This window comes from Ambystoma mexicanum, chromosome 2p, assembly GCF_040938575.1.
Source record: "Ambystoma mexicanum isolate Mex_15411 chromosome 2p, UKY_AmexF1_1, whole genome shotgun sequence".
Taxonomy (NCBI): domain Eukaryota; kingdom Metazoa; phylum Chordata; class Amphibia; order Caudata; family Ambystomatidae; genus Ambystoma; species Ambystoma mexicanum.
Window position 1 is genome coordinate 337,277,435 of NC_090923.1, and position 22,932 is coordinate 337,300,366.

General features: G+C 47.2%; 1 protein-coding gene across 2 annotated transcripts in view; it reads right to left on the reverse strand.

The window, feature by feature from the left end:
* ARHGEF3 (Rho guanine nucleotide exchange factor 3) overlaps window positions 1-22,932 on the reverse strand; it is a 1,464,987-nt gene that overhangs the window by 616,209 nt on the left and 825,846 nt on the right. For both annotated transcript variants that reach the window (XM_069643668.1, XM_069643670.1), the window contains one exon: window positions 18,941-19,015. In XM_069643668.1, the coding sequence (XP_069499769.1) occupies window positions 18,941-19,015 (75 nt within the window). The remainder of the gene's footprint in view (window positions 1-18,940; window positions 19,016-22,932) is intronic.

The window sequence follows — 22,932 nt, forward strand, 5'->3', positions numbered from 1 at the left end:
CGTAGCGCCATGGATTTTTCCGCCCGGAAAATCCGGGCGTAAAAATCACCATGGCGCTACGGAAAGTCGTAATCTGGCGGAGAGGTACGCCATGCATTACGCTGGCGTAAACCCCTCTCCGCCAGGGTCGTAATGAGGGCCAGTGTCTAGAAACCATAGATTCAGACAAATACAACTGAACCTCTTGCACCGGACATACTTAACCCCTTCCAGGCTACCCAAACTTCACACAACTCAGAGCTCCAAATGCACATGGTGCGAAATGGACAATGCGGATCTGCTTCACACATTCTGGCATTGTGCCAGAACACAGTCCCTGTGGTTCTTTATTCAACAAACTAGTGCGAAACTAGGGCTGACCAGATACGAATGGTCCCCGGCGGTATGCCTATTGGGCACATATCCCAGACCAGCAAAACTAAAGCACCTCGCCAAATTAATGGATATCATGTGCATCCTGGCTAAGAGGACAATCACGATGTCCTGGAAGAAACCATCGGGACCTCAACAGAAAATCTGGCACAAAGAACTTAAACGCTGGGTGCTAGCAGAAACAAAAGCCTGGGAGGAAAGTGTGGCCAGATCCGCAGACGCCTTGAGTATGACCTTAGACGCCTGGAAAGGACTCACAGACCCCTTGTTCTACCCCTCAGACGACAAGCCCCCATGAGCCGGCATGAACCCACTATAAGAAGATCCATAGATTAAACTGGAGCCCCGGAAGCGGTCCACTCTTGGCTGCTTGTAGTCCCGACCCGAAGCCCCACCCTCCCCCGAAGGGTTCAGCCCCCCTTTACGCCCCCACTTGACTCCGGCTTCTCAGGAAACAGAAATTGGAGATAGTTAATGTTTTCAATGTTGTAATGTTTTAATGTTAAGTTGCTAATGTTATTGATCTGAGATGCAATGCAATTCATCCTCTAATGGCAGTTGAGATAACGGCCCTGTGGTTGTACTTAATAACAAATGCCAATAAACAAATTTAAAAATAAATGAACTTCTCCAAAGGTAGGTACAGATTGGGGGAGGAAAGATCTAGAACCACTTGCAGGCCCGCCTGGCTCTTCTTTTGAATGGCGAAGACGCAGGAGTAAAAGCCCTGACCCTGTTGAGGGAGAGGGAGAGGGACCCCCTCCACTGCCTCCCTCTCTACGAGAGAATGAATCTCCACTAGGAGTGAGGATGATCCCCCCCTATGGGAGGGGGGAACAAGGGTGAGAGGATGGAAGGGGAAGTCAGTAGCCCTTGGAGACTACCAAGATCACCCATGAGTCCGAAAAGCGTATGCGCCAAGCTTGACTGTGCAGGGCCAGCCTGCCCCGACTAGGGTGCTGTGGATCTGAAAAGAGCTGTCATTGTTTCTTTGGGTCTAGGCAGACGCCTGGGAGGGGGACTGGAAGAACCCCTTGTGTGCAGACGTTGTGATGTTTTTGCCTATGCTGGCTTGGAGACCTGTCCGGTTGCCTGGTTCTGAGGTCCGGGAAACCCTGGAATCTGCCAAAGGATCGCCCCTTGTCTGAGTGGGGTTGGCATGAGGGAAGGCTTTTGATGCCGGCTTGGTCAGAATGGCCAGGGATTTGGCCGTCTGCAGACTGATTTTCTTTTTGTCTAACTCTTCATCCGTAGCGGAGTGGAAGAGATCGCCACCCTCGAAGGGCAAGTCTAGGATTCTATCCAGGTCATCTGGATTGAACCTGGTGGCCTTAAGCCAGGCCCTCCTCCTTATGTCTGTCGCCACACAGATTGCACTACTAGCGGTATGTAGCGGTATCTAAGTGGGCCTCCAGCTTGCTTGTCCGCTGGAATGTCCGGAATAAAGTCTGCAATTTCTCTCCACAGTCGTTGATTGACCGCCGCCAGGATGCCATCAGCGTTGGCCTGTCTGAGATGCAGGCCCGCATTGGAATAGACCCTTTTACCATAGGCCTCTAGCCTTTTCTCCTCTTTGCCTAGTAGTGCTGATGAGGAAGTGCTGGAGGAGGAAGCCTGAGATTTGGCATTCTTAGATGCTGCCACTATGACTGATGATAATGGCAGTTGTACCGACAATTGTATAGCGTCGCCCTCCACCTGCCTGAATTTTCAGTCCAGCCTCTTGTTCACTGGCTGAGTGGAGTGTGGTTTGAGCCAACATTTTTTAGCCAGTTCCCCAACATCTTTCTACAGCGGAAGCCGGACCTGGAGCTTTAATGTTGATTACTTACGCCAAAACACCCCTGCTTCCGGCTGCTCCTTCTGGGGCTGAGGGATGCCCAGGTATTCAGCTAGGCCCACTATCCTGTCATGGGAAGCCCTAAGAGAGGATGGCGTGTCTTGCTCTTCTTCATCAGTGTCCTGCTGATTGCCTGCATTAGCCGGGGTCCCTGGATCGTAAGGAGAGTCTCTGCCGTTGGAGCTGAGAGTGTTCGTACCTGTACTGAGACCGGAGTTATGGCAAGCGTGGGTAGTGGTGGTGGAGATGTAGGCTGCGTAGGCACCGGCTGAGTCGGCGGTGTGGGAAGCAGCATGTCATGGATTATACCCTTGAGGATGTTTCCCATTTGTGGGGACCTCATGAGGAACAAAAACCTGCCAAAGAAGAGGACCTTGCAGGCAGGCTGGCGCGTTCCTGCTCTGGCGCTGGAGGCGAATTCGCCTGTTGCCTGCCCCCCGAGAGTACATGCACTCATTGAACCGAGCTCCAGTGAAGGCCGGGTATGACGTGGTCCAGATGATCAGAGTCATTGGAACCCAGTCTGCCCTGGCCATGGGTTTGCACCTCTGCGGTTCACACAGTTGGCGGATTTCCCACCTTTGGGGGTCTGGCCTGGCCGCCTTCTGAACATTGGTCCATGGTCAAGGCAGGCCTGGGCTCGGCCTACATGCCTGGTTGCATCGGCTCTGCCCTGCCTTGCACCTCAGGTGCGGGTCTGGCAGGCTGTTGGCCCTCAGCCATGGGGCCAGTAGTGCAGACTGCACTGCGTGCAGGTGCCCCCTCTGGCGTGTGCCCGGTCACAGAGCTAAGCCACTCGGGGTGTGTCCCGGTACCAGAGCCTGTGGGCTCCTCAGTGGTGGAACCGGTAGGGCCCGTAGACAGCTCGCCCATTAAGCCGGTTAGCTGCAAGAGCCTCAGTGTCCCTTCTGCCAGTGCAAGGGTCCGACTGACCCCTCCCGACAGCAGGCTTGCCCAGGAAGGAGTTGCCTCTGCCGGGGAGGGTGGGGGGTTTAGAGAATAGTAAGCTTACCTTCTTGGTCTTCCTCCTTATGTATTCCTTAATTAATCTCTGGCGTAGTCCTGGAGAACAACTTTCTCCATCACGCAAGCCTGTTTTTGAGGGACCGGGCACACTGAGCAGCCTTCCCATCAGTGGTCTTTGCCAAGGCACCGGAGGCAGAGTGCATGCGGATCCGAGGTGGGGAAGGAACCGTTGCACGACAGGCACCTGCTGATACCAGTCGCGGCCGACCTGCACCGGGGACAGACTAGGACACTGGTGGACAGGATTCCCAAACTCTGAAAAATAGGAAATGCAAGATTAGGGAAAGCGCATGGAATTACGAGACTTGAGGCCTCACCCAGGAGCACTGGTGAAATCGGCCCACTCCTGTCGATGCAGAAAAGTGGACTGAGTTGTGGCGCCGGTGGGTGGGGTTAAGGGAGCCCCTGCTCCTGGAGCCACGCCCCCGCACACCTGTTCATTTAAAGGGAAAGTGTTTTTTCTGGTTAAAAAGGTTCCATTCCCGTCCCTCGGGAGGGACGCCCCATACAGGATGCAGGAAAGAGGACGGGACGTAGGAGTACAGAATGTAGAGGTGTAAGTTGTGACTAAGGAAAGCCGAGCAGAAGGACAGGGCAGTAGTTAATCCGAGAAAAGATAAGCACATAGATCTGGAGTTTGGTAGCCCAGAATGAAAGTAAGGTCAGTCACAGCAGAGATAATAGAGATGGAAACGGGCAGTATTAGAAATGTGAAGAGAGAAAGAAAGAAAGAAAGAAAGAAAGAAAGAAAGAAAGAAAGAAAGAAAGAAAGAAAGAAAGAAAGAAAGAAAGAAAGAAAGAAAGAAAGAAAGAAAGAAAGAGAGGGGTCAAAGATTACCCCAAGATCACGAGCAGAGGAAGAGAAAGGAAGGGTGGAAGGTGGAAAAGGAAGCCCAGGTGAAAGAGGAGAAGGTTGGGGGAGGAAAGGAGAAGGTACAGGACCTCCATTTCCAAAGGATTGACATGAAGAAAACGAATAGCCATCCAAGATTTGATGGCCAATAGACAAGAGGACACAGTATTATGGAGAGTGAATGAAGATACAGAAAAGAACATTTGTGTGTCATCAGCATAGATGTGACAGGACAGATTAAAGGATCTGATGACATAGAGCGGGATAGTATATAGATAGAAAAGAAGAGGACCAAGAATAGAATTGCGGCACGCCATAGAGAAACGGAAATTAAGGAGAAAGTTGATCGGCACAAGAAACAGAATATGAGAGGTCAGAAAGCAAAGATTTTAACCACCTCAAGCCAGACTGAGTTAAACCAAGAGAAGAGAGAGAGGAGAGAAAGCTAGAGTGATCAACAGTGTCAAAAGCAGAGGAGAGATTTAGGAGAGTAAGAATAGAGGATTGTCTAATGTGTCTAGAGGAAATCATGTGTATGAAGCTGAGCCCTCAATCTGCCCATACATGAAATGGTCATTGTAAATCACTTTCATGAAGCTGAACCCACAACCTATCTATGCCAGTATGGTCACAATAAATGATGTTCATGAAGCTAAACCCACCACTTATCTGTGTCAGTATGGTCACATTAATCCACTTTCATGAAGTTGAGACAACCTATCTATGCTAGTATGGTCACAGAAAAAACGTCCATGAACCTGAGCACCCAAAGTAGATACTTGCAACTGGCTGCCATCCCACACCATACAAACACATATATACTCTGCGTTCATGCTCACAGACTGACACAGTCAGACACATATCTACAGATACACCCACCCACACACCTAGATCCTCTGCTCACCACTGATGATAAATTCAGTAGTAGGATGTGTTGCTGGTGCCCTGGCACTGGATGCTTCCTGATTCACTTGGTTGGTTGATAACCAACCTGGGGGCTGGCGAACACTGCTAGGCAAAGGCATGTTCTTTTTTAGTTGGATATATGCAATGGGTAAGTGCCCTTCTGGAGCTGGGAGAGGGAAGGTGGGGGTACACTTGACACTGGATAGGAGCATGGGGAGTGACCACCACCCTGCTGCTCCCCTGGCTCTGCCACTGTGATACACAATTTGAATAGTGCTAGAAAGTCAACATAACAGACAATGCTAGACTCAATATTACACATGCGATCCCTACAGTTCTAGGGTTTGAAGAGTATGTTCATAACACATACCCAAGAATGAAAATGAAAAGGGGACTTAAGCCAGAGTAATGTTTATAGAGGTAGAATTCTGCACCTATCATAGAAAAAGCACATGTCTGTGGCATGGGGTGTTAGCTGGGCACTAGGTGCTATCCTAGAGGGCTACCACTGAGAACAGAAGTGTCCAAGGAAACAGTCAAATCTCTAGAAGACATTTGCTGGCACTCAGAGTACTTTGCAGTCAATTTCACCGCAATTCCTTGAGCTCACAGTGTTAGGTACGATTTCAAGGTTAGTGCTAATTCTCCCCACTTGTGAGACCCACAGAATATTTTGCTGGACTGGTGGATTATTTTTCCTTATACCTCAGTGAGTGGGAACCTTTTTTCAGACTCACATATCCTTTTACTCTTTTTATGGGTGTCTTTTTTAAGACTCTCCATAGTGTCCTTTTGATTTTATCCTCTTTGACATCTTTTTGGCATATATAGCCTATTGTTGCTGGGTTGCCCTTTGGGTATCCCCTTTTACATTTTCTCTGGCTAAACCTTTGAGAAATACAGTTCTCAAGTACTAAAAACGGAGTTTCATCCCCCTTTACATTTTATATAGTGAGCCAGCACATCCAACATTATGTGGATTGCTGGTTGGAAACAATGTATCCCCTGTCTTACTTACCAGTAACATTTTTGTTACTATTACAGGTTTGATTGAACGGCTGGTCGTAGTGGTTTTACCTTCATGACATTTAGTCATTTTAAATCTCAGGCTGATAATTCAACCATGATAATGAACAGAAGGGCCACCATTTTTCTAAAATGGTGGGCTCCTTCTTTTTCTCAATTTCTGGCTTGCTTGTAGTTTCTGATGTATTCCCCTGCGATTCTAGGTGGGAACGACCTTAGTGGGAGTTTTGTCTTTGGCGGAAATCCTTTGTATTCCCCGCCAAGGCTCCAGAGTGTCTGAGAAGGCAGAAAGCGAGGGAGGAGTCCAAACCTCTGCACACCTTTGCCTTTCTCCTTGTCTGAAAGGAGTCCAGTCTCAATGGAGGGGTGGCTGTCCTGATTGGACAGCAAGACTGCCCCTTTCTGTAAAATGCAGGGAGAGAATTCAGAGCTTGTGCTGTAGTTCCTGTTAAATACTCGGAACCTGGAAGCTGCTGACAAGTTCACCACTAGACTTTAATCCGAAGAGGAAGTTGAAGAAAATGCGGCTGAGACGATTTCAAGCAACCACAGAGCCTGCTGTGTAACCAGAGCTTGCTTTTTTTACCCTTCCTTCCAGGCAACCTGGGGACTCCAAAAAGCAGCAACCCTGACCCAGAGCCTGGTGGGATTCACTAGACTCAAGAAGACTTGCATTTTGAGCCATCCCAAGACATGCAGCAACCTTGCTGGACTACAATACACCAGTACCATGGGAGCTGGAGCCATTGCGTGGTGCATGGTCTTCCGGATTGTGAATCAAGCTGAAACTGTGGTGGAATACTGCTGGTCCTCCAGGGACATGAATCTAGTTCAAAGGTTCCCTCACCACAGTACTGGAATCCGCAAGTGACGAGAATCCAACCAGCGATATTCAGTCTTCTTCTGGCTCCTGAAAGGGGTGCCAAAACCACAGAACAGCATCCGGGTGTGAAGAAACTCTTGCCTGAAGCCTTCCCTGTTGATCCCTGCTGCAAATCCTTTCCCAGAGTCCTATCTTCTGTCTTCATGACAAAGGAATCTATCGACCAGGTTCTGGGCTGCACATCCTAAAGTCTCCCCTGCTGCAACTATTCATCTGTGCTAACTGTGTTGGCTCGGATATTTGCTTACCTCAAGCTTTTCTGATTCCTGTGTAGCTTTGGGGTGTTTCTTGTGATTGGGAGTCCTCTCATCCAGTTCACCCAGGCCCCAGGCCTATTGCTGAAATCCTCCTAGGGTGTCTTCTCAGAAGTCCCAGGGCCCTTTCAACCTCTCTAAAGTGAGATACTTACTTATTTGAATAGTCTTCCTTAGAAACTCTGACTTTTGCTACTTCTGTACCTACACTGAACTGCCTGTTGGACACTAGAGACCTATTGACTGCCCTTCTTCCACTGAGAACACTCATGCTCCAACAATATGGAAAAACCTCTAAGGATTGGTCCTGTTGCCTAGAAAAGATAACAAGTGTTTAAAAGGTACTTACTTGTGAAAGAGTTGGTTGGTAACTGTAGAGTGAGCAGATTCGAAAGGTCTTACTTACCTTGTATTTGTTTGCCATTCTGAAAAGTATATATAAGGTTAATTTACTCACCTGTGAATTGGTTAAGCATCTTCCCAAAAGTAATGTTGTTGGCTTCGCTCACTATTTCTGCTAGGATATAACTGTTAAATTGTGCCAACAGGGTCTTGCTTCCCCTGACCTGGTGTTTAGCCTGTGTTTAGCCTGTCTAGAATAAGCCTGCCTTAGGTTTTACTTACCTTGAATAGCTCTGTGCCATCCTAAAAGAGTTAAAGAGTTGTTGCTTACCTTAATGTGTGTTCCACTGTTCTGAAATGCAACTGTAATAGTATGCTACACCCTTAGGTTTTACCGGCCTAGAATAGCTGTGTGCCATTCTTTAAAAAGTGTCCTGTCGGTGTAGGTGACCTTAGTCTGCCATGTGCAATCCTAAATTAGTGTAGGAAGTTATTACCTAATCACCTTAGTCTGTGTTCCACTGATCTGAAAAGCAAGTGTAATTGTATATTACAGCATAAGGTCTTACCTGGTATAAATGTGTGTTATCCCTAAGGTAGTTGATTTATTGATTGATTGATTGATTGATTGATAGGTTATTTATAATGGGCCTATACACAAGTGTTCCAAGGCGCAAACAGGCAAGGAGGGGGAAAACAGGGAGAACAAGACAAACAATCTTACTAGGCATAGTATCATTTAGATTGTGCAAGTGCACAGACAAGATGTGCAGGGGGAGGAAGGGGGAGAAGTGCACCCAGTGGAACGGTGCCCTGGGCTTAGTGCAGGAAGGCAGGGCCTACAAGGGGAACATGCCCAGGAAGTGCAAGGAAGGCCAGGTGGCAGTGACAAGAGGAGCACCAGGCAGCCAGTCAACTTAACAGCAGGAGGAAGGGAAGGATAGCAGAGGGAAGGCAGACAGGAAAGGAGGTGGGGAAGGGTTTGCAGGGGAGAGGCAGAGAGAAGGAAGGGGAGAAAAGGAACTCCTTGGGGATCTTCGGGAACTTAAGGAGGTCCGACTCAAGGCAGAGAGTGGCAGGAAGGCCATTCCAGAGGGAGGCACCTGCACAGGAAAGAGATCTACCACCCAGTCTCTGCTTGGAGAAGCAACTGACCCGTAGAGAATTGGAGGTAGATGAGCGGAGGGCTCTGAAAGGAAGGTACTTAGAAAGAGAGTGTTGAAGATATAACAGGACCCGGCCCCAGAAGGCCTTGTGGACAATGCAGAGGGTCTTGAACTTGATCCTTGCAGCCACCGGGAGCCAGTAGAGGGATTTCAGAGCTAGAGAGATGCAGTCCCTGGGCTTGAGGCCAAGGATAAGTCTTGCGGTCCTGTTTTGGATGAGTTGCAGAGGGCGGAGGGTAGAGTTAGGTAGATTGAGAAAGAGGCTGTTGCAATAATCAAGCATAGAGAGAACCAGGGCTCCTGAGACAGTGAGCTTCTGGGGGAAGGTGAGAAAAGGTAGAATACCTCTGAGGAGGTCCAATTGGAAATGGGACTTTTTAGAGACATCCGTGATGTGTGGAGAGGAGAGAGTGGAGTTGAAGATGACCCCAAGGTTTTTTGCCTCACAGGGTGAGGGCGCATGGCCAAGCGAGGCCGGCCAGAGTGAAAGGTGAAAAGCGGGAGCAGGGGTCCCAATGGAAGGATCGCTGTCTTACTGGCATTAAGGCAGAGATCATTAGACGCCCACCATGCTTGAATAGCGGAAAGACAGACAGGGATGAGTGAGGAGGAGGAGGAGCATGAGGGTTGCCAGAAAGAGAGCTGTGTGTCAACCGCATAACACTGAAAGTTAGATGAAAAAGTAGAGATCAGTCGGGCCAGGGGGGCCAGATAAACATTGACAAAAAAGGGCATGAGCATAGATCCCTAGGAGAATACCACATGTAGAGAGTGTGATGGAGGAGAGAAAGGGCCCAAGTTCAACCTTGTAAGGTCGGTCCAAAAGGAAAGAGGACAGCCATGCCAGAGCCTGATCCGTGATGTCCAGGGTATCTCGGAAATGGGTGACGAGGTTGTTGTGGTTCACTGTGTGAAAGGCAGAAGAAAGGTCAAGGAGGATGAGGACAGAGGGAGAGTTAGAGTCAAGGTTAGAGAGAAAGTCTTCACAGGTGTTCAGGAGAGCAGTTTCCGTGCCTCTGGCTGCTCTGAAGCATGATGGTCATGGAGACAACCAACAGATTCAGTGTGGAGGTTAATTGGGCTATAGTTTGCCGGGATGGAGGGGTTGACAGAAGGCTTTTTGAGCAGGGGGAGCACAGGGGAGTGCTTGAGAGGAGAGGGGAAAACTGCTGTGGCAAAGGAGTGGTTGCAGAGATCGGCCAAGGCTGGAGTGAGAGAGCCAATGTTGTCCTTAATGGTTCTGGAGGGGCAGGGAGACACCTGTTTGGATGAGACTTTCATAGCCCGGAGTTATCTGGAAACCTCATCAGGTGTGACAGGAAAGAGGGAGGAGAGGAGGAGGGGAGAAAGGGCGGCCAAGGAAGGCCTGAGAGAGGTAGAGTGAGGGGAGCAGATGAGACTGTGGATAGTAATAGGTTTATACTGTTCCATGAATTTGCGTTTCACTATTCAGAAAAGTATCCTGTTAACAGGGTTGGTTTAGTAAGGGATTCCTTAACTGAGTGTCACTACATGACTGACAGGGTCTACTACTCTTGACTTACTATAAAGTAATTTCAAAGTAACTGATGGTTTTACTCCCCATGAATCGGTGTGTCCTATACTAAATGTGTTTGACAAGATCTGACTTTCCTAGAAATACTGTTAGTTTTCTGAACAGGGCCTATGCTTTGGTCGGTGTACTTTAAAGCATTGTGTTGCGTTTTTATAATGTGTTTATGACTCTATCACAAAGTACTTAACCCAAGACTTAACTTGGCCTACTGTATTTATAATAAACCTTTATGTTTTATAATACTTCTGGTTGTAAGTGTTTCTGTTGAATCCTTGGTATACTACAGGTTGTTTGTACTTTCCTACAGCCCTCTCTTCCTCCTAATTTAAGCCTGGCCGCTCTGCCTACGCTACCAAATACTCAGGGGGTACAGCCTTACATTAAGGGTGGAGTTTTGTACTTTTTCAGTTGTTTGGTTTTACTAAGCCCTTAGTTGGACTTCAGAAAAACTGGCCTAACACACGGGACTGAAAACAACAAAGGGCTGTAGTGTGAGAAGACCAGAGTCAAAGAAGAAGTGGATGGACGGCAAAGCCTATAGTAGAAATCCAACTTGAAAAGCACCTCTTCATGTGTGGCTTCACACAAGAGGGCTACTTTATTTACCTTTGTCATACGCCTGCATAGGAAATCTCTTCTAAAACGGCCTCATTGCAGTTTTGGGATAATGCGATGTACAATGCCAATACTGATACAAAGTACTCGCTAACAGAAGATGATGGGAATAGGCAATTCCCAACCACTTAATTTAAAGACACTGATTTGTAATGATTTATGAACTAATAATTGGAAGCATCTGAGCTATGTCGGGATTGCAAATCAGGCTCATATTTGTAACATGCATTGGGCCTCATTCCGAGTACGGCGCTAACCAATGGCGCTATTAACGCCTTGGTTGACGCCGTACCCGGATCGGCAGCGCCTTGGTGGATGGCGGAATTACCGCCCCATTCCAAGGTTGGCGGGGCGGTAATTCCCCATACACCAAGGCTCTTCCCCATTCCTAAATGAGCCCCCATAGGGCTCAAAGGGAATGGGGAAGATGCAAATAACGGTGACCGTTCATTACGGTCACCGTTATTGGCTTGGAGGCCCCTTTGCGCCCTCGACTTTAACACCTGCTCAAAGCAGGCGTTAAGGGCGAGGGCGCAAAGGGAACTCGGAGTATGGCGGTAAGGGATCACCGCCACCGGTCTCGTTACCGGTGGCCGCTATCCCTTACCGCCATACTCGGAATGAGGCCCATTGTTTTTACCCCACGGGCATCCTTTTGACTTAGGAGAACGCTTCATCCCTCCAGGTTCTCAGTTCTTCGGGTCACCTACATTGTACAGTTGTTCATGATATTTCCCTTCCGCCGTTGCTATTTGAGAACCCTGTACAGTGACATCGGCAACAATGGCTTCGCCTTGCCGATCACCACGCCCGCATACAAATGAGGCAATTCTCCCTACTCGAAGCGTAACCGCAAAGATAGTGAGCAGGTATTTGGCATTGCAGAATGGCCATTGTGGCCCCTTCTGTAATACCATTCTGTTGCCCCTGCAGCAGAAAACCCCACAATGTGAGGTTTGCATCAGGGCAAACTATATGCAATCTGAGTACAGGTGTTTTAGCGAGAGAGCATGATATGATATAATATGATATTTTATTTACATCGCGCTCATACAAAAGTGTTTCAGAGCGCGACCAAGCAAAGAGAGGGGAAAAGGGGACAACAAAAATAACGATCTTACTAGGCCCAGTGACAATAAGAACGCGAAAGTGCATGGAAAGGGGGAAAAGGGGAAAGTGCGTGGGAGGGGGAGAGCTGGAAAGTGCGGAACAAAGGAGAGAAACAGAATCAAAAATAAGTACAATAAATAGGTAGTGCAGCCATCAAGTGGCAAATGCTTGATTAGTCAGAGAGAGTATATCTGATAAGTGCAGAGAAAAATGAGGGACTGCATGGGTACAGATACAGATCCCAGTGAAAGGAGGGAGGCATGGGGAGCAGGTACCTGGGCCCGAGAGGAACAGAGGGTGGCCAGGTGCACGGTGCCGAGAGAGAAAAACAGATCAGAAGGGGAGAGGAGTGGCAAAGGCAGAGGGGAAGAGGAAGGTCTTGAAGTGCTTCATAGTCGCATAGGAGCAGCCGCATAGACTGACCTGACACATCCTCTGCTGAGAAAGCACGGGCTGAGCGTCATCAGACTCATCATGCTCCATTCCTTTCCACTGCCCGCTGGTGCCTTGCCGCACCTTCTGTGTGATGTTGCCTTGTGACTGCACAATACAGCATATCACAAGGGAGAGGCGAGGCCACGCCTCCTGGATTTTCCTGTTCCCTTCTGCTCATGAGGACCGCACAATCGCCATCTCCTCCTGGGTCCCTACCCTACCTGCTGGCTTGTGGACTTACGCACTCCTATGCACGTCATCACCAGCAATGCGTTCACAGAGCATCGCGGGTAACTAGAATGCGTGTTTGGGTCTTTACCATTTTGCTGCCCCTGCTGTATTGTAAGATGTTAAACCCACCCTTTAGCAGAAGACGAGATGTCACCCAAAAATGAAATGATAATGTTTTATGCAGTGGATTCTATGTAGCCAAGAACACATTAGTTTGAATCCATTTTTGAGAATTGACCTTACTCCATTCGCATTAGTGTGTCTGGATCGAGGTATGTGTCTTTCGCTTTGTCCTTTTTAAAACGTACAACACTGGCAAATAATATCACATCCACGATTAGTTTTCCATGTGTTCCACCAGCAGACGCAGACGTCAGCACATACAAAGAAATAGGTGTTTCTAGGAATCGCACAGAAAGTCTACTGCTGGCGCTTCCATTGCTCTGGCTGCACCAGGGGTTCCTTGACACCTCATATGTAGACATGCTACTCAGGGTGAACTCTCTTATGAACTATGGGCAGGTTTCCTGCCAGCAAAGCAGCCCTTGCTGCTTTGACTGTTGTTGGACTCTACTTCTGAACGGCGAGCATGTGATTGGAGACCGAACATTGTAGCTGTTGCCGAACATTATAGCTGTTGCCGGTAGAAATTTAACTTGACTGGTTGCAAATGTTTTCTGCTAGATCCAGTCGTGGGGGCTTGGGGTTTTGCTCGTCTACTGAGCTGCCTTTATATGTTTTCTTGGGAGCCGATTCCATTGCCTTCCATGTGGGCAGTGGGCTCAGGGACGGGATAGGGGGAAAGCACAAGATTTGCAGCAACCAATGTCGGCTTTCCCGAGGGAAGTATTTCGATTCTCTGTGCTTCCTTCACAAGTGACTGATCATGTCTGAGCGTTGAGGAATTTCCTTTCCCAAGGGAAGTATTTGAATTCTCTGTGCTTCCTTCCCAAGTGACTGATCATGTCTGAGCATTGAGGAGTTTCCTTTCCCAAGGGAAGTATTTGAATTCTCTGTGTTTCCTTCCCAAGTGACTGATCATGTTTGACCATTGAGGAGTTTCCTTTCCCAAGGGAAGTATTTCAATTCTCTGTGCATCCTTCCCAAGTGACTGATCATGCCTGAGCATTGAGGAGTTTCCTTTGCCAAGGGAAGTATTTCAATTCTCTGTGCTTCCTTTCCCAAGTGACTGATCATGTCTGAGCATTGAGGAGTTTCCTTTCCCAGGGGAAGTATTTGAATTCTCTGTGCTTCCTTCCCAAGTGACTGATAATGTCTGAGCATTGAGGAGTTTCCTTTCCCAAGGGAAGTATTTGGATTCTCTGTGCTTCCTTCCCAAGTGACTGATCATGTCTGAGCATTCTCTGTACTTCTTTCCTAAGTGACTGATCATGACTGAGCATTGAACAGTTTACGGGAAGGATTGCAGGAAAAGGGAGAGACTTTAGCAATGTACACAAGTTAATAGGCTAAGTATGTAGTCTGATGCTTAGGGGCAAGTTGATCCCAAATTTCAGACCACTCTATCTCCATGGAATTGCTTCATCAAGGAAATTCCAGGTGCACCTTGGAAGTGTTTATTGTTCGATCTTGGTTTTACGGCTGTTACTAATGTAACCAGTAGCATTTTCCTTATTTTTCCACTAGTTGGAAATTCCGGTGGCTCAGTTATAAATGTGTTCTGCTGGATCCCGTTGTGGCATTTATGTTTTGAAACATCAGCTTATATATTACCAGTGAAAAATAAGGAAAATGCTACTGGTTACATTAAGCATTTTCCTTTTTTTCCACTGGTAATATATGAGCTGATGTTTCAAAACATAAATGCCACAACTGGATCCAGCAGAACACATTTATAACTGAGCTACCGGAATTTCCAAACAGAATGAAAATTAAAACAAGTAAAATCACTCCCGGTAAACCCCCTGCCATCCGAACACCGCTTTCCTGTCCAGGGGATGCACAGCACACGCACACTTCCTTCGCACCATTTCATGTTACTTCCACTAGCTTTACTTAAGGAGCTGTTCTTCTTTTGAATTCTGACGCAAGATTATCTCGCAGGCAAGATGCAGGTGTATCGAGTGCGTGTAAGAGACTTACATACGTGCTCTATAAATTCCCTTTTGGCTGGAACAAGAGTTGGGCCGCCTGCAGAGGCTCAATGTGTGTGGGTGGAGGGAGGCTGGAGGCGGGGAAAGAATGAACCAGTGCACAGTATTCAAAGCTCAGTTTTTAAATGTATTAAATCGGATGTATGTGATTATTTCGAATACGAATATTTCGAAGACAAAAATGTCAAATTCTAAATGTGCGCATCCGAAATAAGTCCCCCACAGTGAAATAGCCTTTGGAGACCCCCCTCCTTCCACCCCGTTACTTACCTTTTTGGCGGTACACTTCGCTGAGTCCCTGCAACGCCAGTTCCCTTCACTTCCGTGCATGGGAAACGGCGCTGCAGTGTCCTTTTCTTTCATTTTTGTTGTTGTTAAACTTTGTTGTTTTGGATGCGGGGAACTACCCCACTACCCACGATTCCATTATAGCGAACAAGGGTGAGGCAGACACCCCCGCAACCCCTACTTCCCTTGTTAGCTATAATGAAAAACGAATGATTGAAATGTTCAGCATTTTCGGCGGTATGTAATTTTGATAACAATATTTTCGTGTGATACCATAAAATCCACCTAAAAGGCTAAGAGTGAAAGGTTTACACTGAAAAACTATTGTTTAACGCACATCAGGCCAGAGTCAGACACATTACAGCTCCAGGCCCATGAATACAACACACACTTTGACCTGCACCAGCTAAGCCTTCTAATGTTGGGGCTAGACCTGAGTGCAGAGATAGGAGGAGCATCCGTAAGCACCTTCGCATGTAGCACAGGCCTAGTTACAATGAGCAGCAGAGCCCTTTACAGAGAACAAACATATCGAACATGAGGCGATGCCTACAGAACAGCATAGTGTGGGCAGTGCTGTTCAGAACAGATTGCCGGAGGTGATGCAAAGAGGCGCATCATAAAATAATTGGGGCGGCACCAGACAGCACTCAGAACATTTTATCTGGCACACAATACACAGAGATACTATGACACCATTCGGTATAACTGTTCTCATATCTACATCTCCCGCTCACTCCACATCACTCTAAGTAATCATTGCTGGTTCCACACCCCCCAGCCAGGCGTTCTCCTCAGGCCTAATGCAGCCGCACTCGTTCTGGGTAAAACCGAGCGGAGTGAACACATACTCCTGACCTCTCAACCACCACACCTACAGCTAAGAAGCAGCTACCACTCGATTTCCGCACCAGCTGCACACATACCCGGTGTGCACACGCACCTTTGCACTCCTTCTACTCTCTCTACTGACCTGAACTTCAGTTCCCAAGGGCTTTCAACCTACCAGCGCCTTCAGACCATACCAATGGCATATAAGGCGCTATATAAATGCAAAATAACATAACATAACATAACATAACAAAATGTAAAGCATGTGGAGACTACGAAAATTGTGCAGAATCAAACAACATTTTGGACTTCATTCGAGCCCTGCGGCCAGATTATCTAACATTTGCAGCAGCGAAAAGAATTCAGAAAATGCTTTGATAATACAAAATGGAGCAAACCAGTTTGTTGCAATCCATGTTATCCAAAAATGTTTGCACTAGGGCAAACATGAATCTCTTTTTTTGTACTATGTGTGCAGCACAGCATAAAACGAATGGTGTTTACTACATTTCTTGTCCTGTTATGCAGCAAAGGAAGTAAATTAAACAGCCTGCTTCAATGTTGCCCTAGCGAAATATGGTTTTAGATAATAAGGATTGGCGTTAAACCTGTTTGCTCCATTCCGTATTATCTGAACAGCAAAATTGGTGCTAAATTCGTTTGCTCTGCTTTTTTGCTAAAGTATTTGCCATATAGGATCTGTTTCACCACCCAGCTCCTTACAGCATTACAGTCCTGGGGGTATTTAACTCTGAAGGTAAGCAGAGGGAATTTCACCATGTTAAAAAGCAGTATTTTGCTTGACAAATCCACTCATTTTTACCTCCATTGGTACAAAAGGAGGTACAAACTGTAGAAAGTCCCCCAAAGTTTTTTCAGATTTTTTTACCGGTACAGGAGGTAAGCACAAGCACTTCCTTTCGGTACAGGAAAAAACCCATAGGAATGGGGATATTGGAAGTGGATGTAAAACTGGCATCTCGGATGGCCATTCTGTCAACCCTTTCCCCATGTGTATTTTAAAGGACCACGGCCCTTTTGTACCATTAAATATAATGGCCCTCATTACGACCCTGGCGGAATTCGCGGTGCTAAATGCACCGCGGAGCACGGCGGAAAGCTGCCGATAGCGCCATGGGGGTTGGCGGATTTTCCACCCCATGCCGACCTTGGCGGAGCGGTAAATCCCCAATCCCCATTTTGCCCTTCCCCATTCCCATTCTTGCCCCATAGGGTATAATGGGAGTGGGGAAGGCGTTAATTACGCCACCGTAAAGTACGGTGGCGTAATTAACAACGAGGTCCCTTAGCGCCATGGATTTCTCCGCCCGGTAAAACCAGGCGGAGAAAAGCTCCATGGCGCTACGGGAACTCGTAGTAGGGCGGACGGGTCCGCCACGAATACCGCTGGCGGAAACCCACTCCGCCAGGGTCGTAATGAGGGCCAATGCCTATTTGTGGTATGCATCACTGCTATGCACTATCCATTCCCACCTTCAATGAGAGGGTGAAAATTGATAGAAATACCACGTGGATTTTCTGGAAAACCGCCTACGGTTCTCCTGGAAAAGCACTACCCTTCATACTGTGCCAGTGGCACTGATGTAACTGGGCTTGCCTACTCACATCAGCACAGGGGGGTAGTATTAATTTCCTCTGGTTGATTTTCTGCTTGACGGAGGGGCTGTGGTCAAGTAGTCAAGTCATGATTAGATTAACCCATGTCTCCAGGTTCCAAAGTCAGCCGGAGATCTAGCTCCTCGATCACCTCTCTAGTAAAGTGCCGCCATATAGATGTCCCCAGCTGTGTTCATGAACTGTCCCGGGAGTACTTACGGCAGCCGCCTGGCAGTCAGGGCAGAACATTTGTGAAATATCTTTACAGAACTTTGAACGTTGCACTAAGAGTGCTAAGTGAGAGGCTCCTCTTGAGGAACTGATGGGAATGTGGGGGATAGGTAGAGCTTGAGCTCATAAGATCAATGCGTGGCAAGGATGCAGACGGAATTCGAGGGTGGGATTGGTCAGGCGGTTGCATGAGAAAGGATTTCTATTTGTTATTTCTGTCCCTCTTTTGGAAGCCATATTTATCTGTTGGCCTGCTCTACTTTACTGCATTTAACGAGTGAGGGTTTGGTGGTTTAGCTCAAGCTTCCGTGCAGGGAGTAGCACCTGCTCCTCAGAATGGGATGGTTCTTTCATGTGGACCACTAGGGGGGTGCTTGCAGGGTAGGCTCTGTTCATGCATGGACTTTTCAATATCTTCTTCTCTCTGTCCGGAAGGCACCCCTGCTTCACCAACACTCTAATTCACTTATCCTAATGGTTTGAGCTTATCAGAAGGAGTGACATCTGAGAGACTGGGGTAAGATGACACAGTCAGGGCCTGTGATACCACTGGGGGGTAATTGTAAGCAGGGGCTAGAGTGCCTCCACCTAAGGTAGCACTTGTTGGTGCAAGTCTCACCATAAAACATCAAATGTGGCTCGATCATAACAGAGATAGACACAAAAATGGCAATTAGCCTGGACACCCCTAATCCCTGCCATGGCACTGGACAATGAGGGGTAAGGAAAATTATTTTGTTAGGAATATACTATAAATGCTCATCCTTTTCATTGACGTGAGGACACTTTGCTTGAGTGCTGGAAGGTCCAGAAGTTTAACATTTACAACCACTCGGATTTTGCTCTGGGCACTAATGAATGGAATCTAATAGCGCCATCATTGCGCAGCCAGCAGGTTCAACGTTATGTTTGTAAAGATGGCAAAGAACATGCATTGGGTTCTTCAGCAGCAAAAACACAGCAAATAAGATCATACCCCAGGCGCCCCCTCATGAGTTCCCCCTCTTATCCATTTGCCCTGATGCCAACAAGCGCTGCAAAGAACTGAAAACCTACTTTTTCTGAAATGCCATCGTGTAACGGTGCGTTTAGCCTACTGCTCTGACTCTTAATGAAATACAATAACCTAATTCCTGAGAGCGCTTGGAAGAAGTAGACAGACACGGTGTGCGCTACATCAAAATATCAGATTAATACAAACGCTCCATCAACCCCCATCATCAAAGAGAGACGTGTGTGACTTACATCACTTGTATCAAGGCTGCAGACACTGATGGCATCTTCGTCGTCATCGTTACGGGAGCTCTGCTTTCTCTTCTTCTGCAAAAGCAAGGACAATCGATCAGGCCGTGGGCAGATGATAGCAGCGCTTAGCAAACAGAGAGTTCATGCACGGCTGCGCCGTGAAATGCATCGCATGAATTGCCATCGAGCTCCTCGCATTCAGAAATACATGTGAGCTTAGCTAGACGTGTGCAGGCACGCAATACACAAGTCTGCCTGGGAGAAACCCCATGGGGTTACACAACCACACGGGAATCAGAGGGAAGAGCAGAGTGGCGAGGACATGACATCTAATTGAAAGGGGGCCCTGCCAAATGAGTGGGACAAAATGGTGTGCCACACAAGTTAGGGGGGTGGGGGCACACCCTAGTCCCTCCCTACAATTAAGCCCATGGGGGAGATTGTCCCAGCTTTTGATATGTTTGCTTGAATGATGCGCGTAGTATGAAAGTATGAGTTACTGTCTTTGCATTGCGCAGCAGGCTCCACATCTGATGAGGTATATCAGGAATTGGACTGGTTTCGGACTGGCTCAATGTTGCAATTACTCTGTCCCTCTGTCACGCTGCCTTTCGTAAGGCCATCAAAACCATGCCATGTGTAAAGCTGCATGTTTTGTGTTTGCAACTCTAGTAATCTGTAAGTAATTTTTGCTAATTGATGTATATGTAACCTTGTATCTCTTAAGACTACTTCTGATAAGCGGCTCTTCTGTAGCCTTTAAATAATCCTTCTTACACTCCGTTTACAGCGCCTCTATGCCCATGGGCTGTAGTGCGCTCTACAAATGTAAAAAAATAAAATAAACAATGCCTGCTATTTAAGGCTACACTAGAAACACATGTATGTGCAGCAAGGCACCTGGCAGTGTAGCGCTTCACGAATGCCCAAGTAACAACATAACATAACAGAATACATTTTATCAGTCGTTAAAATGATGCATTTGATAATTGACGTTTCGGTGTAAATGTAGTTTTTAGGGAATAGTTGAGCTGGACTGACATGAACATTACTGCACCCATTGTACCTGCTAAATCAGACCTGATACACTTTCCAAAGTCTGCATTTGCATGTTCCTGCTGCCTCCTCCTGCAGTGCTGCTGCACCTCTACGCCTGGAGCAATTCTGACCACGCTTTTTGCATTCGCCCGTGCACGTAGACACGGGCAATTGCATAGTGGTGTATTTCCACTGCTTAATGGGCCTCTTGACTTGAACCGCCTGCTGAGAGGCATTTTCCACCCATTGAGCAACTATGTAAACCTGTACTTGAGAGTGTGGGAAGGCACATCTATGTGTGATTATGGCCCTATGATGCCTTCTTGCAATTCGTCCAACTCCCCTGCCTACCAGACTCTTGCGTTACACAACCGGTGTTACGCGCCACGTTCCACCGCCTTCCTACCCATCCCCCAACACCCCCAGAACCTCCGTCCATTTGAAGCCCTAGTTCACCTTATACAGGGGACGACAACCCCAGATCCCCAACCACCCCCTCCTCTATCACCTCATCGCTCACCATCTCTCCACTTCCCTGACCGATTGCCCCCTCCACACACCCCATTTACCCTGCTCCGGCCTGTCCGGTCCCCTTTGGGGTTCCATGAATTTTGCACAAGGCGTTCCAGATTGGAGCACGTGTGAACTGTTCTTTGCATAATGCGTGGCGCGGGTCGTGATTGCATGTCAGTATCATAAAAGGGGTGAACTCTCATATTTGGGCAAATGTCCAGGCTCTCTCCCTTTTCACAACGTGTGCAGAGGAAAGCGCAATTGTTAGACCTTTTTCTGCATTGTCTGGGCTTGGATGGATACAGCATAATCCGAGCTGCACGAAATATGTGTTTACCCTTTTCTTAAGAGGTAGAACATTAAAAAATATAAAGCACACTTCTCCACTTCCCCACCCAATAGCAGTTACAGATAAAATGGAATCTGTTTCCACCCAATTGGCTGTCAGCCAGCATGGCTGCAACCCTTGAAAAATGTGTTACATGTTACTGCCTAAGCTTTCCCCCACTTGGGTCACAGTTCCACTACTTTTTTGGTACACTTCTACCACTGTGTGGTACCCATTGCAGTGCATTCGTTTATGACCTGAATGCAATTGCCTATTACATGGCGAGAAGTCTTGTTCAGTCACAACCTGCTGATGAGAGTAGCGCGGCCAATAGAATGGGAGGAGTACAACCAAGGGGTGGAGCTTCGGCAAGGACTGTATGGCTCGGACGGTACTTCCACACAGCAGGTACACTAATTAGGAGGTGGAGTGCTTAGGTAGAAAGACTTGGGAGGGCGCTGAGAGGGAGAATGCAATTGTTTACAGAAATTCGACATACAGTGGTTCCATTTTGTTTTGAGATGCCTTTTCCTGCAATGCGTTTCAAACTTTCTTTGTGTTACCTTCCGGTACATGTCCTGCTAGCTCTGCAGGGCAATTGAATAAGGACGCCAGGAACAGACACCAAGTCCTATTTCCATGGCATACATAGCCTTTAAATTGAGCATGCTTATTCCCCATGAAGCCATGCGTACAGAGAAGCACATGACAGCAACACGTGGCCGTGCCGACCCTCCCCCCTACCCCCCCTCCATATTTCATTACTTTCCTTATCTTCTCCACCAAATAACATTCAGGTGTCACATCTCAAGCTAATAGCTGCATATTATTTCAATTGACGTCATAGAGATTACTTTTTTATTGCCGTAAAATGTAATTAACTTTTTTGATATTCCTCTTGATTACATTTGAAAGGCAGCCGCTCCTAATTGAGATCACCAAAAGCACGACGTTCTATTTATTACCTGTCAGTTTCAATTATATCCTGCTTTGCAGAATTTTTATTCCCCTACAAAAGTGACGTGATAGCCCTTGGATTGGGCACTAAATAAATGCAATAAATAAATAAATAAAAATAAATGTTGACTATCACAGCGCAGAGGGGTACCAAGTACACATTGAACAAGTGAGACGAGTGCCCTGTCTTGAGTAGTAATAGTGTCCAGGATCAAATAACGGGTAAGGTGTTAATAGCTTTGCACTTCAATTTGCAACTATATGTGTTCCACCCACTGGTAGGTGGTTTAAATTCAGCTATAAAGCCGTATTTTGAGGGACGTACCTGGAGGTATTGGCGTGCGGCCTACATTAAAGGGCTGATCAAAGTGTGGGCCTTTAACACTGGAGAGAGCCATTACCATGGGCAATATAACTATAAGCACGCTGGGGCAAAATAATGGTGCAGACACAGAAAGCAGCAAGCTCACAGCCTGTTGATTCAGATTAAAGAAAAGAAAAAATGGCTGCCAGGGAAAAATTGAGTCCCTCTTCCATTGTCATGACATGTGCTATTCAGTGCCGGTTCAGGACATGGCATACAGAGTGCAGCTTCAGAGGAGGGGAAATGGTAAGGAGGTGCTTCTGTGGCAGGGAGGCGGAAACTGGGCGTCTGGGGGCAAACCGAGAAATGGAGGGCAGATGGAGAGGGAATCTGCCAGCAGTCTCAAATGCAAACTCTAATCTAGAAATAATGCCTGGGTTCATGCGACCCTGATAGGGTGGCACCACGGATGCTCATATATTTTCATTTAATGAAAGTCAGAAGGGACAGGTTGTTGTGTTAACATTGTAGGTAACTAAAGGGGAGGGGTGTGAACAAGGGAAGGAGGCGAAAGTGTACTGGAGTGGCGATTGCTGATTTTTATGATAAGCTAAATTGTTTATATTCTTATAATGCTAGACACCCGTTCACTCATCTGTATAAGTCACTCCCCCAATATAAGAAGAACATGGTCAAATACCATGTGCAATTGGTCCAGAGACAGCTGCCAAAATGTTACAGCCTTGGCCTCACAAAGAGACACATTCGAAAAGCTTTCATCAACACGTGCAAAAATACATTCATATCACATATCAGTGGCCAAATTTGCGCAACAATTTAAGCATACTTGAG